General features: G+C 35.4%; 1 protein-coding gene across 1 annotated transcript in view; it reads right to left on the bottom strand.

The window, feature by feature from the left end:
- Positions 1 to 17325, bottom strand: part of LOC126979024 (multidrug resistance protein homolog 49-like) — a 42339-nt gene that overhangs the window by 2187 nt on the left and 22827 nt on the right. Inside the window, exons 9-24 of the mRNA XM_050828178.1 lie at positions 16891 to 17302; positions 16276 to 16418; positions 15627 to 15835; positions 15093 to 15187; positions 14016 to 14192; positions 12939 to 13054; positions 12702 to 12842; positions 10592 to 10774; positions 9471 to 9674; positions 9217 to 9346; positions 8361 to 8556; positions 7436 to 7598; positions 6062 to 6256; positions 1919 to 2128; positions 1111 to 1257; positions 170 to 278 (exon numbers count right to left, since the gene is read on the bottom strand). Of these exons, the coding sequence (XP_050684135.1) occupies positions 170 to 278; positions 1111 to 1257; positions 1919 to 2128; positions 6062 to 6256; positions 7436 to 7598; positions 8361 to 8556; positions 9217 to 9346; positions 9471 to 9674; positions 10592 to 10774; positions 12702 to 12842; positions 12939 to 13054; positions 14016 to 14192; positions 15093 to 15187; positions 15627 to 15835; positions 16276 to 16418; positions 16891 to 17302 (2830 nt within the window). The remainder of the gene's footprint in view (positions 1 to 169; positions 279 to 1110; positions 1258 to 1918; positions 2129 to 6061; positions 6257 to 7435; positions 7599 to 8360; positions 8557 to 9216; positions 9347 to 9470; positions 9675 to 10591; positions 10775 to 12701; positions 12843 to 12938; positions 13055 to 14015; positions 14193 to 15092; positions 15188 to 15626; positions 15836 to 16275; positions 16419 to 16890; positions 17303 to 17325) is intronic.

Genomic DNA, 17325 nt, shown 5'->3' on the forward strand with positions numbered 1-17325 from the left:
GCTGCTATAGGTAATCTAAGCGTAAAAAATCGAACATAAGAGACTCAAATTTTCTTAAAGCTTACCAATTAAATTATTTACATACTTAGTGATGGAATAAAGTATCGTTGATAATTTTCTATGAAATGATTCAAAATCTTCTTTAGTAAATAAAAAAAAAATTAAATACCTTTGTCTACAACGCAAATCAAGTTCGCATCCTTTATAGTTGAAAGTCGATGCGCGATGGTGATGCACGTCCTCCCCTTTGCGGCTTTCTCTAAAGCCTCCGAAACAACCTATTTTTAAAAGAATATTTTACATAAGATGACAAAAAATAATTTAACATAGATTAAGTCAGCTTAACAAAATCCTAAAGAAAACTCATTATTAGCATATCAGATAAAATAAACTTTAATTTAAAAATTTGTTACTTGAGACGGTTTTTACTCTTAGATATTCCAGTATTAATCATCATCCAATTAATATACGATAGTATCTATAGCCTAGATAGGATCTTAAGCATTAAATGTAGATTATGATAATTGCCATGTATAAATAATACAATAGTGAATACTTTATAAGGTAATGGTAAAACTCCCAGCCCTTCAACTTTGCGGTCTTAGATCTACGTTTTGAGTGCTTTTCGCATGGGCTGCTAATTATAACTTAAATTTTTTCCCAAATATTACAATAAATAATAGTACTACAAGTTAAAAAACTGCTTCAAAATATATATATATTTATTTTTATATATATTTTTAATTATTTACATACAATACCGGCAGCAAGGACAGCTAAACTGTTATATACGTTGCCCTTACGCGAGTCACTTCCAAACGAATTTTGTTCGTTTCGTGTAGGGAAAAGAGCTGCGAACTTTCAAAGAGATTCTGTAATTAAAGGCAACCTCTCATATTTCACCTCACTTTTCAATCACTCACAAAACACGTGGCGGACGAGGTTCGCACCGGGGGCTCCGTGGTGACAGTCAACGGTTCAAGTCATTGCCCCGCCGACAACTGTGCAATTTACACTTCAGGGATCTAAACTTTGTTACTGTTGGTTGCCTCGTCAGAATCCATTACATAAATATTCATACTAAATAGAAAATTAAAAATATAGTATTACCCTTTCACTGTTAGCATCTAAAGCTGATGTCGCTTCATCGAGGAGCAGGAGTCGAGGCGACCTAATCAGAGCCCTTGCAATACAAACACGTTGCTTCTGCCCTCCGGAGAGTTGGGCTCCGTTAGAGCCGAGGTTTGTGTCATAACCCTGAATTATAGAATTTTATTTTTAAATTCAATGAAATACTAACAGACATTTATACGTCTAAATAGACTGTGATATTTGTTAACACGTCGATAAAAAAAGCAGCTAATTGTTAAACTCTCTCTCTGTTTTCAGCAACGCACGCATACTAAAATAAAGTGACTGACGTATGGTGAGTATAAGACGTAGCTGTCATGCACACTAAAGTAATAAACCTGGCCCGTTGTCATGCGTTGTCTAACATATTCGGGAGAAATTAAGAGAGTTTGGATGGGAAGTGTTAATGTATCCGCCATATAGTCCTGACATTGCACCTTCTGATTTCCACCTGTTTTAGCAGACAGTTCCTTAGGCAGTGTCAGGTTAACATCAAGAGAGGACTGCCAAAATAACTTGCCAATTTTTTGATCAGAGGTTCCCAAATTTCCACAGCGAAAAAAGTTAACCTATTTTATCAGCTCCAAAATGTATCTCATTCTATCACCCTGGAATCTTCAGTATATTATTATTATCGTATTAGTAGTATTATTATTATCTTCATACGCTAATGAAATGCTCGTTCATAAATAGAAAATACAGTGTATCAAAGTAGCCCCACAATTTCCTGTTAAGATTTTTCGTATTATTTAGAATTACAATTATATTATATAATCTTGGAGCATACCTTTGGCAACGACACAATAAAGTTATGTATGTTTGCAGCTTTCGCAGCCGATATAATCTCGTGCGTGGTCACTTTTCTGTTGTTGTCTCCGTATGCAATATTTTCTGCAATAGTTCGATCAAATAACACTGGCTCCTGTTGAACTACTCCAAGTTGGCGACGGAGTCTAGGAAGTGTTAAGGCTGATCTAATATCCCGTCCATCTAATTCCTGTAAAAAGTTTATTCTGAAATTAATAACCTTACTAAATTCGTAAAGCTAGTGATGTATGTATGTATGTGAGCATTTTTGCAACAACTCATATATCGGCCGTCAAACAGCTTGAAGAGTATGGGTGCTGGTATAGTTCGCGACACATACGGCATTCCATTCTAGGTCTCAGGGCGATGTATGTAGTTATATGAACGGATCGATACAATTAATAACGATTCAGATAAAACTATCATTTCCCTTCAGTCAAATAAAACCATTAAAATGAGACGGGTGATCAGCTTGTTCTGTTTCATCCATTAAAATAGGTTCTAATGGTGATACTTGATATGGCTATTTGTATTTGTGCCGTTTGTCGTTTTTTGTTCAAGTCCAGAAGTAGACGCCCGACCTCATTCCCAATTTTTTAGATATCAGAATACAGGCAGTCTAATTAAAAACTTAGCGATCTTAGGCAGATCAGAGTGCGATGTCAGAAGTTCCGTCACTTGTCGGATGACTGCCGTCGGAAGTTGGCGTGGGAAAGATATGGCACAGATATACAGCTAAGGAAGAACCCCAAGGGCAATCCCAGAAGCCTGCAATAAAGAGACTAGGACAGTTAGACTAGCAACACGAGAGAGTCCTGGTGACTTGACAGCAGTCACTTTTGCTCATACCGCAATCGTCAGTTATAGGCGAAATTCGAGCCACCCTAGACAGTCGCTTATGGAGGCAAAATGGATCCTCAATGAGAAATAAAGCCATCGCTAGTTGATCACGTTTATTCTTTTTACGGGGTGGGTGATCCCTGGGACGAGCGAGTGTTTTCAATTGAAACTAAAATAAAAAGACAGACACATGGAAGAAAAAAATAGCCATCAGCGTATTTATATAGGTAGGTACCCATATACACGAAGTAGGCTGATTGCTTAGCCTCAATCGTCAATCGTCGTGCTACACGGACCCTGGCCACATTCAAAAGCACAGGCAGTGCGGACTTATACTACGGATTGGAGTATTTTGTATCTGTGTTGTTAGCGCGAATTGGTACAATATATAAAATAAATTGAGTAACTTTAAAAGTGCTAAAATTCCTGAAATTACTAATGACTAATGCTAAGGTACCAAATAAGTTCGTGTGTATAGTCCCCTCAAAATCACACATCATCTTCCGCTGCCAAATATTTGTTTGCGGTTGGTTATTTAGTTGTCATATGCGGGTGTCACTTGTACGTTTATTGTACGTCATATTATTATACATTTATCCAAATACAAAAAAGACCCGACTGAAGGTAGTGTTTAAATTCTCTTTGGACCCAACAGCGAATTCAAATAGCCATATACAGTGCTGCCATCAGAGAGGAATTCATCCTGATCTGGACAAGAAAAATTACCGTGGGGTATATACTATATCAATACTTATTACACACAGCTAGTTTTTAATTGCCAAAAAAGTCGGGCGTTGTCGAATAGTTAAAAAATAGTACCAACTACACTGCAGACAGATTTTTGTACTGAAGAATAACAGAGATAAGACATATTAGAAACTTCAGTGTTAAAATTTTTAAAATACAATTTTCAACCTCGCCCTTCTGTGATTTTTTTTTTACTTATTTCATAATCATTGATGCTAGTATTTCAGTCGAAATGTGTTTTATCTTATTTTATCATTCCTTTTTATGTATTAAAAACTAATCATAATACATTTGGCTGATTTTTTAATTAACTACTCAATTGTATGTGAAAATTGATATTTTAAATTAAAAAATTTCATTCAGTGATGTCTTTTTACACGCTTTATATTAGCTTCACTTGTATGTATGTTTGTAACTGACGCGATTTTCCCCATTTTAAACGGCCAGATTTCATTCAAACTTTGTAGATTTATCGAGGACCGATGAAAATACACTAATTTGATAAGATTATTCCATTATTAAATTTGCAATATAAGATTTTTGCCAATTTATATAATTTTATAAATCACTAATAAGCGCCATCTAGTAAGTTATCATGTCAAGACAGTTCCACAAAATTATAGCATCTACTTCGTTTAGAAGCGGCGAATTAGTATTTCACGCTATCTAGCAGAATTTTAATAAACTTAAGGCAATTATGAAATGATATCATGGAACGAACGCGTATACAAATGATTCTGTAATTCTGCGTATTCTGCGTAATTTGAAAATAGGTATTTGAAGAAACTATTGCCGTCGCGCCGCGCCCGAAACACAACTATCTATATTCAATGTGTGCGTGACTAGCCCGTGTTTTGTGTGAGTAATGCGTATTGATATAAAGCGTGTTTTTTAGTTTTTTTTTTTTAACTATTATTTATTTCTTCGCACTGTGCATTCATTTTATTTAATTATAACCCTAAATTTTTATTGAAAACGGGGCATTTTTTTCTTATTTTAAAATATCATAATAAAGTTTTAATTATCTTGCACGAGTGAGAGATACCATGTAAATATAACAGTTAATAGAAGTCCTTAATTCCTATCTATCCATCTGGGAATACTACTCGACAGGATAATATTAAACAAACATACAGCATGGGATTAGTTAAAGACGATCTCATAGCAATAGCATATTACAGTATTGTATTAAACATATTTTAAAAGAGGGCATAAAACACCACGCTACGACAAAACACACACTCACAACACCATCTGTTTCCGAAACTTACACTACTTTATTCAAAGATAATTCCAAAGGAATCAAATTTACATAAAATGAATACATTCTGTAATAGTTTGCTAACTTTATTATTTAATATTATAGTTAATGTTTACAATAGCTGCAGCCCTTGTGCTCAACATGGACATAATTACGGACACATGCTTTTCTTGTTCTTTTTAATTCTTATCTCACGCTCCCGTAAGCGTCTCTCCCTTTCGAACTCTTTCATTCTGATCAAATAATCTGATTGCTCGCAGTTCAGGTATGCATGTTTTTCATGATGGCATTTGTGCACCCACGGCATGTGTTTGTATCGACACACTTGGTATTCTAACAAGCAATGTGCACAGTAATCTCTATACGCGGGAGGAATTTTCGCCGAAACAAGATCTTCCTCTTTGGCACAACACGTTCTTTGCTCTCTAGAACTTCTAAAACCATCCTTATAGCCAAATGTTGGTTTGTCGTTCATTTTGAGATCCAAATGTCGTGTAAAAAATGTGCCCAGAAGTTGCCCCATTTATAATTATATAATGTTATAATTTCAATAAATTATGTTGTGTTTGATTGACGTAAGCATTTCAAATTCAATACACCTAAACCAAAGACTACAAGATCACTGAGATTACAAAATATGGATATGGTAAATACACAGATTACATTCACTTTACATTTTACTAGATGTGTCCACAATGGCGGTTTTACATTTATTTACAGCAGAAATGTGATATAACAAGGAACAAAATGATGGCTTAAGTCCATCAAAAGATATAGGAAAGTGTATGAGGCATTATTCTATATCTCGAAACAGCCAGAAAGTACAAGAAAATATACTAAAAAAACGGTATGTGCTTAAACATGACTGGAGTGAAAACTTCATTAAGTCAAGGTTAATAAAATACAACTATTAATTAGTTTAATAGTCATAAAGTATTAACATAAACACAATATATAATTGTGTATAAATTTTGCTGTGACCGATCGCGCTCTTAGAGCCAATCCGAGCCGACTGTACCCCAACGAGCGTTATATATAAAGTACTCTTCATGCCTAAAGAAATGTTCAGTTGTAAATGAAAATTTAATTTAAATAAAACTTAAAAAGAAATTGAAAATAAACACACTCTCGCGCACGTATTTCCTATATCACATCTACTAGATTGTACCATTTTTGTTACTGCAATGCATTAAAAAAAAAATTCCAATTATAAACGAAAACACGTGTCAAAAGTTATAGAAAATATTACTAATCATTGACCAAGAGCATACTTACAATGTTTCCAGTTTCAGGATCATAAAATCTCTGCAGAAGTTGCAATATAGTTGACTTGCCACAGCCTGACGAACCAACGAGGGCCACTGTTTTGCCAGCCTCAATTTTAAGATCGATTCCTTTGAGAATCCTTTGATGTGGCCTAGTTGGGTAGCAGAACTCGACTTCTTTTATGCCAAACGCACCTGTAGCAACCTTTAAATAACATCAATAAACACTTTGTTATTTTCAAGTGATATCCCTTACTTATGAGATAAAATATACAAGTTCAATTTGTACCAAAATTTATGGACAATGTGGAATTCGAACCCGCGCCTCTCGGGTGCGGGCCGAGTGCTCTTACCAACTGAGCGAAACGTTCGAGTGACGCATCGACCGTAAATCTTAGTATGTCTTGTTCATCTCTCAGGCACCATCTACAGGATCTACTTAATAGGTTGTCAACAATTGAATAAAACATAACTGCTGTGTGTGATATTATTGAATAGATAATTATTGATAGATATTGATAGACTTTGTCTGTTTCTAATATCTTTAAACGAGCAATTCTTGTATATATATATATAAAATAAATTTCGCCACCATATACAAGACTATAATAGCTCAGATGTGACATTGGGTGATCCGGTAAGCAGACGACCCCAGTTCGATTCCAGATGTCATATTAGGTTTTTTGTTGAAGTTTTGTACTTTCTTAAAAATCCGAGCAAGGCTCGGTCGTCTGGATATTGTATGTAAAACGTAAAACTACTGGATAGATTCTATTAAAATTTTGCATGAATTTATAAGAGTTATTTTACCATCCACTCATAGGTAGTTTGCAAGAAAGAAAGAAAATAATATGAATTATTTTAACTATAACATACCATGCAAGCTTAAAGGAAATAAAAAAAAACCTGCGTTTAAAAAACCGACTTCAAAATAAAAAAGGGTATCAAACAACTTGATAACCTTTAATATTAATAAAATACTATTATTTATATGTGCTACCTATTGATATGTTATAAGTCGTAGCCCAGCCCAAAACAAAATAAAACTTAATATTATAAACAGCTTACTTACTACAGCTTATATAATCATAAATAAAATAAAATCAACCTCATAGAAAACTCCTAAAAAAATCGTACACAAAAACAATTACATCCACGTAAACAAAAATTTTCATAAAATGAAAACTACGGGGCCAAACTATGTAAAATTTTTATGGGACTAAATGGCATCTATTCCGCATCGAAGAATAACGTAAATCGAACCATAATACTCAGCGTAATCGGTGTACATGCATAAAAAAATACCGATCGATTTGAGAACCTCCTCCTTATTGAAGTGGCTTAAAATATAAAATATTGCTATAATTATTATTAATACACTTACCCAATCCTTTCTATCCTTCAACTTAGTTTCCGTTTGAATTTTTGGCTCCCTATTGATGATGGCTAATATTCTGGCACCGCAAGCCTTAGCAGACTTAAAACTAGGTGCATATACAAGAGATTGGCCTAACATATATGCACCATACATGAGCGCCTCGTTGACCCTAAAATCATATGCTAAAGTAAAAAAAATCGATAGATAGTAAAAAAAAACATGCAGGGCAGTCTTTGGGAACTGCAAATATATGTGAAAAAAAAGGAACTTGTGAATTGTATCATTGAGCTATTAGATCTATGATTTGTATTTGGTTTGTAAAGAAGTATTTTTGACCAATTATAACCTTTGAGCCTTGGACATATATATATATATATATATATATATAGTACTTAGTAACATGGGAAGGGTGTCGTTGACAATAACGCGAGTTCCATGATTCTTGTCACGCAAAAAGTGCTCAACGCTCCTTAAGTAGTTTTCACATCAAACATGTTCTAGTTTCTTAATAAAAATACATTTTTCGTATTATACATACGTCCAGTCAAACGTATTCTATATTGTAAGGTCATAGAGCACGGTACTATCACACAATAGCGTTTCAATTTCTACGCAAATATGTCTTGGTTTCCTTACAGTATCTTCCTTCAGCGTGGGATAAACGTAAGTAAGTCTCTTCTTCGGTTGTAGGATAAGAAAAAGTGAGTCCTTAAGATCACATGATAGAAGTAAAAATTTCATTAAGGCAAGACAAAAATATGAAGTACAACTATGCTCACCGAGTGAGTCTCCCTTAGTCTACTCGAGCCGAGTGTACCCGAAAGAGCCTTACATACCCAAGCATGACAGTTCAGTCTCATTTAATGCCCGCAAAAAGTGCTCAGCGTGCTTAAGGAAGTTTTCGCTTGAAAAATATTGCTTTTTGACTTACAGCATAACGATTCTGTACTCAAGGCCTTCGCGGGCAACAAGTACCGTGCCGTAGACTGTAGCAGAACAGAACGACAGGAACGGAACATACACTCCCAAGCCCAATACTAGACCTCGCCATTTTGTCTTCTTGGAAAAAGCTGCGCATGATTCTTCAAGAGACTTTTCAAATCTGGTCAAGAAGACTTTTTCAATACCTGTAAATATATTTTCTTAGGCTGGGTTGCATCATAATTTAAGCTATTATTGTTTAAATCAAATTTAACATTGTCAGTAACGCTGACTTTAATACTGTAAGCGGAATGTGTTGCGCCATCGTATTCCTCGACATAATTAAATTTAAAATATCAAGTTATACATCGCATATTTGTTTGAAACTTTTGATAGGTTGCCATTTGACATTAACAATAGCTTTAACCGGCGAAGATTGTTACGGTTAATAGTTAAAGTTTTGACGTCATCTAAAAATTGTCAAATGGTGCAGCACATTTTTTGCTTAACCGGTACTTTAACATGTTTGTAATTGCTAAAGTTAGTTGGTGCAACCCAGTACTATTATTATTATTTTTTCAAAATATGATACTTTAAAAAACAGGCAAACGTACGAAAGTCATAAGTTAATAATAATTATCTTCAATATTATTATAGATTAATATTAGTTGTTATTATAAAGTTCCTTTGTATCACTTATATTATTCCGGGTTAAAATACAAATACATACTCAATCATCAAAAAAAAAGTATTTCCTTTTTTTGACCTTATGAAAAATGATACGCCCTGCCTGCAGATTAAATGCAAATTCGTGGCAAACACAAAATTCTGAGCAGTTGGAGTTATAACGAAATTTAAACACTTACCTAAGCTTTGAACAGTTTTGATACTAACGACGGCTTCGGTAGCAATAGCGGTTGCTGCTTCCATAGCATCGCGTTCATCTGATTGCGACTTTTGCGATACAATGCCTTCTAACCAAATACTACCCACCATCTAAAATATTCAGAATATTTAAAGTTGTTTAGAACTATGCTTAAAAGAGGTCCAAATGTGATGAATCAATGAGTGATCATCGCAAAGCTTAAGTTATTGACTGAAAATAAAATGATGTACTCACCAATGGAAGGAAAGCGGTGCCAACTAAAGTAAGTTTCCAATTAAAGCTAACGGCCATTAGGAAACCAACTACAACAGAAGTAGTACCCTGGATGATAAGTCCTATTCTCAGTCCAGTAGCTCCTTGAACTTCGGCGGCATCTCCACTCAAGCGAGCGCATAGAGCTCCCACCGTATTACTCTCTTTATCGAAGAAACCAATTTCCTAAAAGGAACACACATTTTAAAATTAATTTAACTAAAAATCCTATACGGTTATTGGAATTTCCTCACACCTTTTCTTTAACACCGTTTTATATATTTTAATTTTAAATATATATTAAATGTAATTTATTCTGATCACTCATTCTTTCTTTTTGTACATTTTATTTTTGTAAATATTGGAAAGTAGATACTTTCTTATATGCAGATGCATAAAGAACAAATTTTTTGCCCTTAGCGTCCCCAGGGCGATAGAAGAATATGGAAGTCCCAGGCCCATTCAAGAGATTCGCGCTGCCGTCCTGTAGGACTATAGCGCGTACGGGCCAAACATAACTGGATTAATACCGTACTAGCATAGAAAAATGTATTAAATTGGCGGTGTAGCAACGTTATATTTCGTATAGGTTCGTGTCTAACTAGACTCACAATCACGCTCAAAAATTGTCTGAAGCAAAACTCTGACTACACGTCTATTAGGCAGAGTTTTCGTTCAGTTGTGTTTCGACCGCGCTTAGAATACAACGCCACGCAATGACAAAATGGTCAGTGAAAAACTGTTCAAATAACAGCATATCAAAACTTGAAAACCTGAGAGTTGAACAAGATATACCAAAATTTTTGTCGATGCGGCACTCGTACGGTTGGATCAGTTGGTAAGAGCGCTCTGACGGAACACGAGAGGTGCAGGTTCGAGTCCCGCATCGTTCATAAATTTTGGTACAAATTTAATTTGTATATTTAATCCCAGAACAGACGGACATCACTTGAAAATAACAGAATGTTTCAATGTTATCTGTATAAGTTAATGTATACTTATATATAACGCCGATCGGACATTTTTGATTGGCATTCTGGATGCATAAAGTACGTGAATATTAACATCACAGAAAAACATTATATGAAAGATATATCACTGACTTGTTTCAATAGAGCGCCAAAGTATTGATGTCTCAATCTCGTTGTCATTTTCAAACCAGCGGTTGTAAAAGAAGTACTTTGGATACACATAGCCGCCCCCGCTACTGCAGCGATAACCAGGAATAGTCCAGAAAATGTATCAGCCAAATGTGTCATGTCATCGCGATTTGGTAGCACATAAATCTGAAAAAATAAAATACTTGAAAAAAAAGGATCATTGATTATTATATCGTAGAGTAAGAAAAAGCTCTTACCCGTTAGTTAACTAGTAACCTATCAACTAGATGAGATAGTGATGTGTGATCAAAATGATAAGACATCTGAGCCCCAAAATAAGTTATTTATTTCGTATATTTTGGCAGAAAATTTGTATGGAAATCAATTAAAAACTAAAACTCGGCATGAGGTCTCGAGATGTAGGACATATACAAGTGGACGTTATACGCAAAACACACGTTTAGAGTAACAGTGACATAAACAATTTGTTATTTTAAAGTGTTATCCCTCATTTCTAGAATTAATAATAATATGAATTAATATCAAATCCGCGCCTTTCAGCTACCGTCCTAGCTCGACTCTCAGGTTGTCCTTGGATACGATATCCACGTTTTTGAAATCATAGTTTTAGCGCAACGACCATCTTGGATTTAAATATGATGCCAAATACGTTCTCTGCACCCTAAGAACTTTAAAAGTGTTATATTTATATTGTTGCAATGATACGAAATTAGTTCTTTGTTACTCCGAGAATCCCAGAAACGTATCTATTGTATTTGAATCATAATTTTTTACGATGATTTTTTTTTTTTTTTTTTTTTTTTTTTTTTTTTTTTTTTTTTTTTTTTTTTTTTTTATGGAATAGGAGGACAAACGAGCGTACGGGTCCCCTGGTGTTAAGTGATCACCGCCGCCCACATTCTCTTGCAACACCAGAGGAATCACAAGAGCGTTGCCGGCCTTTAAGGAAGGTGTACGCGCTGAAGGTGAAGGCGTCCCCGAAACACCGCACAAGGGAGCTCATTCCACAGCTTTGTAGTACGAGGGAGAAAGCTTCTTGAAAACCGCACTGTGGAGGACCGCCACACATCCAGATGGTGGGGATGATATCCTTACTTGTGGCGTGTCGTGCGATGGTGAAATTCGGCGGCAGGAATCAGGTTAAACAGCTCTTCGGAACACTCCCCGTGATAAATGCGGTAGAAGACACACAATGAAGCGACGTCTCTACGCAACGCCAAGTGATCCAGCCGTTCACAGAGCACTGAGTCCCCGACAATTCGAGCTGCTCTACGTTGCACGCGGTCAAATGGATCGAGCAGATACTGGGGTGCACCAGACCAGAGATGACAGCAATACTCCATGTGTGGCCGGACCTGCGCCTTGTAGAGCGCTAGAATGTGGGCCGGCTTGAAGTATTGCCGTGCTCTATTGATGACGCCCAGCTTCTTCGAAGCCAATTTGGCTTTGCCCTCCAGATGGCCACGGAATTGGCAATCGCTCGAGATTTCGAGACCCAGTATTCCGATACTAGGCGCGGCTTTAAGAGAAGTGTTCTCGAAGAGCGGTGATACGACAAATGGGGTTTTTTTTTTGACTATCTCGGCTTTCAAGTATGTGTTCTCTAATACTCCTAAAATCTAGGAAACAATATGCATATACATAGCTGAAATCCTAATTTAAGTCGGCGGCAAACCATGTGAGATATGACCCCAAATTCAAACTCTACTACCCTGGGAAACTTGCAAACTATACTCATTTGATTTAAGTTGTAATTTTGAGCGACAAAGTTGTCTTGGGGATCAAAAATTATACCAAATTAGTTTTCTGTAACCTTTCTGCATATTATTTGCGATATCTATATGGTTACATTTATAGTTTAGTAAGTATTGACTATTAAATTTAAATGACACATTTAAAACATGAAAGCAAACACTCAACACGAATCTAGATAATATGATGTTTGTAGTTGAAATAATAACGCCATGGTTCTCAACGTTTTAGTGTTATCATTGTGAAATAAATTGAGTAGAAAAATTATATTTTCCACAAACATAATATACAAGTCCAGTTTCATAACACACGAGTTTATTTAGAATTAACGTTTCCTTACCCCTGCAGAGTATCCAAAGAGTAATGCAAACACAGGAAAGCACGAGCCTTGAGCAAAAGCTGCTACCGATCCAAGCACCATTTGAACCCATTCTGGAGCATTTAACTTCAAAAGTTGCCAGTCACTGACTGGTTTAATTTCCTAAGAAAAACATTTCAAAATTAAAATAGCATGAACATGTGGTCCTCATAATAATTTTGTAATCTGTGATTATTCAAAATAGATTGAAATTAAAACCTCATCATCATTATTATCTTCCTCCGATTCCAAATCGGCGTTGTAATTAAAGTTTTGCAGTCCAGTAGATATGATTGAAGATATTGATCCACGGGGTGTCATCCAATCATGTGAATCTGTAAGACGCATAATTTTAATTACATTACTTCTTGTTCGGTCTAGTGAAAAAAAATAATAAAGTGGGCTAGTATAATAATAAGTTTTTTCCTGAGGGTTTTGTTAAATTTTGTTTTGTTCTGATGAAGAATAATTTAAAATTAAACCAAAATGGGGCACGTGTGTGTGCATATAACCACCCCATCGAACAAAATTGAGTTTTTTTCGGAGATTATACTTGCTTTTACGTAAGTTTCGATAAGTTCCGGAATATTGGAGTAATTTCAGTAGCGGCGACTATCTTAACTCATGCCACCCCCATTAGAGAATTCGCTACTTTTACTAGCTAGTTTGACAGATCGTCATTAATTCCAGATTGTTCTGTTGAATATTCGTTTGTTCTGATGCAATAAAATTTTAAAGAAAGTTATCAAAATGCACGGATGTATACAGATACCCTATCGAAAAACATTGAGTTTTTTTTAGATCAATCGTTAATTCTATGTAAGTTTCGATAAGCTCTGTCTTATAAATGACAGCAGTGTAAAGTTACTCCGAGTTTAAAATTACTTCTCAAACTACGACAGAGGTAAGACAAAGACAGAAAGTTTTAAACTTGAATTAACTTTACTTCGTGTTTATAAGTAATACAGCAAGAATATTGGCGTTAGTTCCGCCTTTTAACCTATGTCCTTTTTTTAACGAAAATAATAGATAGCAACTCGCTTGATACCTGCCACTACACACTAGCAGTTGTACTATTTGTTATATTATACAGAATGTTAACTTTGATCGCTCAGTTAGTAATAAGGCAAATGCCTCGCGTCATAGCAATAATAGTCTTAGTATGATGATGATTTTCTCGAATGATGTCGGACAGTCCAGTGCCAAATAATTAACAATAAACAAGAAAGAATAATCGGTGAAATATATTTTGATGTGTTAAACCGGACTTAATGTTTAATATGCTGTTACTTTTACCTCTCTTGACAGAGTGATGCCTTACAACTCTTCTGTTCGATTTTCTTTTAGTGTCCATTCGTGGTGCAAGAGCTGCTTCACCTCCATCAGCTTCAACGTTATCTTCTTCAAGTAAAGTCTCTATAACATCTGGTTCCTTGTTTTCATTACCTGTAGTTACCAGCTTGTAATAGAACCCTGCGAATACAATTAGGAGTCCATTACAGAACGTATTGATAGCTTCGTAAAATAATAGTATCATAGACTTTTTAGCACGGTATGGTACGTATATAGATTGGAACTGTATTATACAATTATAATATTGCATTCTCTTTTTTTTTGACGTCCGAGTATGGACCATGCAGTGGCAGTCGCAGTATGACTGTCACGCTTATACGTCGGTCACACTAAATGTTTTGCGTAACTTAAAAAAACACCAACATAATATTATGTTTATTGTTTTTCAAAATACTCTCCTATACATTTTAAACATTTTTTCATGCGATTGAACCACTTTTTAAAATAGGAGGACCACAGTTCTGTACATACCACTCGGGTTTTCTTCAATTAGCCGCAAACCAGTCGCCACATTATTTTTTGTTGACGGCAGTTGAAGGCCGCCCTTTTACGAAATTCGTCATTTAAAGAAACCCACTCAAGCAAGGTGCTTCTCTCCCAAATGCATTTCGAAGACGAGCGGCACAGTCTTGCGGCTAGAGAGAACTTTTAAAATCATAAAAAATCATTGCTCTAAAATCTTTTCGACTTAATTTCATTTTCGTTGCGTACGTAGAACTTTGATGTGTGATGAAAAACAATTGACAAATGATTTCCCGCCAATGGTTTTTTATTACTAAGAAGGTTGCAACGTTTCAAAAAATATAACATTCGAAATACAAATAGTTCCGATTAGCTTGAAGTGCAAAACTTTTAGTGTGCCCCGTACTAATCTAGTTCATATGACATACTATATTTGTTAGTATAAATAAGTAGCAGAGAATTGTAATTCGCATTAATTCCCATACGAAAAAGACTAATACACAATGTATTTTTCTTTTCGGCTGTCAACCGACACAAGTAATTGTAATGAAATTTTACCTTTGGCTCCCATTAACTCTTCATGTGTGCCTTGTTCAACAATGGCTCCTTGATCCATACAAATGATACGATCAGCATTTATTATAGTAGATAACCTGTCAAATATAACATACTATATCTATTACATAAATAAAAATTTTTTACTTGTCTCATTCATGTTGTCCAACAATTACGAATTTTTAATCTGTCTTGAAGATACTGTATAATAATTTTTAATAATATAATATCTTAAATTCTATTTTTTACACTAAAATAGATAACGCTACTAGAAGCTTATGCTAGGATTTTTAGATAAAAATACTGTCTAGAAATATGTTAAACTCATTGTCGGAGAGTATACACGTGCCCTCTGCTTCCCCGGGGCATAAAAAAGAATAGGAACTTAGGGCATTTATCAGTACCAGCACTGGACGCCGGGCGGCTAGATTATGGGTAACAAAACGGCGCCCTTTTCTGCCGTAAAGCAGTAATGTGTAAGCATTATTGTTGTTATTGGTATTTTTACCGTAGTAATACACGAAGATGTCACGTTACCTGTGTGACACCATCAAAGTGGTGCGTCCTACGCTAGCTCTGTCCAGTGCAGCTTGGACCTGTTTTTCTGAGTGTGGGTCTAGGGCTGACGTAGCTTCATCCAGAAGGAGAATTGCTGGCTCTCTTAATAAAGACCTAGCAATTGCTATACGTTGTTTTTGACCTCCAGACAAAGATGCGCCTCGCTCTCCAATCAATGTATCATACCCCTAAAACATTAAGATATGACAAAATAAAATATTTCCATTAAAAGTTGCATTGTATTTCAAACAATTCGTTGCTCTCATTTAAAGGAAAAATGCGTCCATTTTAGAGTTCGATTTAATTTTAATGAAGTAACGAATGTTATAGAAGATATTAGAAGATCATATCAAATATTGTAGTGCCGCTCAGAATTATTAGGTTTTTTAATAATCCTGAGCGGCATTGCTTTATAATGGGCAGGGCGTATCAATTACCATCAGCTGAACTTCCTTCTCGTCTCGTCCCATATTGTCATAAAAAAATGGTTATAATATCTGAAGAGGTAGCCCGGACACTAAAGTACCATAAAATTCATGATTTTATTCATTATTTTCACCTGGACAATTACTGTTTTCCGTACAATTACTGTAATATATTTCATGAATGAATATAAGTCTATATTTACATTTGGAAGATGTGTTATGAAGTCGTGAGCATATGCCATTTCAGCGACTCTCTGTACTTCCTCTTGCGTGGCTTCGGGTGTGCCTATTGCTATGTTCTCGTAGATTGTACCTCTGAATAAAACTGGTTCTTGACCTACGACACCTGTAATAGTTAAGTGACATCCACATGTTTTATTATATTTATTAAGTAACACACAAATATATCTTAATCTACGCTGCTAATACTTGATAAAACATTTAAAATCAACAAAATGGATACTAATTCTGGGTTGCACCAAATAACTTTAGCAATAATACACATGCTAAAGTACCGGTTAAGCAAAAAAATAGTTGCACTTTTTGACAATTTTAAGATGACGTCTTAACATTAACTGTTAACCGTAACCGTTCAATCCTCGCCAGTTAAAGCTATTGTTAATGTTTAATAGAATAGAATAAAAAGTGACCTTTCCAAAGCTTCAGATTAAAATAACTATCCCAAGGAATACGATGGTGCAACACATTCCGCAGTTTACGTAAAAGCCAGCGTTACTGTTATTGTTAAATTTGACCTTAACTATAACAGCTATTATGCTGCAAACCAGCCTTAATATTATAATAAGAAATAAACATACCCAGAGAAGATCTCAGCCAACTTAAATTGAGGTTCCTTACATTCTTGCCATCGATTCGTACCACCCCAACTAATGGGTCATACATCCTCTGTAGTAGTTGAAGTATAGTCGATTTCCCGCAACCAGACGATCCAACAAGAGCAATACATTCACCCGCCTTAATGTGCAACGAGAGTCCTTGAAGTATTTTCACGTTGGGTCGCGATGGATAACTAAACTGAACATCTTCTAAGGCAATGTCACCAACAATTCTTTTTGGTTTAATCCCACCTTCAGATAAACTATCAATTTCGGGTTTTCTCGCCAGAAGTTTGAAAATACTTGCAGCTGCACCACGTGCGGCTGCGAACACTTCGGCATGCGGCACACAGAACGTGATAGACTGTGTTGCCATGTACATGCTGAACATTATCTGAAAGTTTTATTTAAACAATG

This window comes from Leptidea sinapis, chromosome Z, assembly GCF_905404315.1.
Source record: "Leptidea sinapis chromosome Z, ilLepSina1.1, whole genome shotgun sequence".
Classification (NCBI taxonomy): Eukaryota; Metazoa; Arthropoda; class Insecta; order Lepidoptera; family Pieridae; genus Leptidea; species Leptidea sinapis.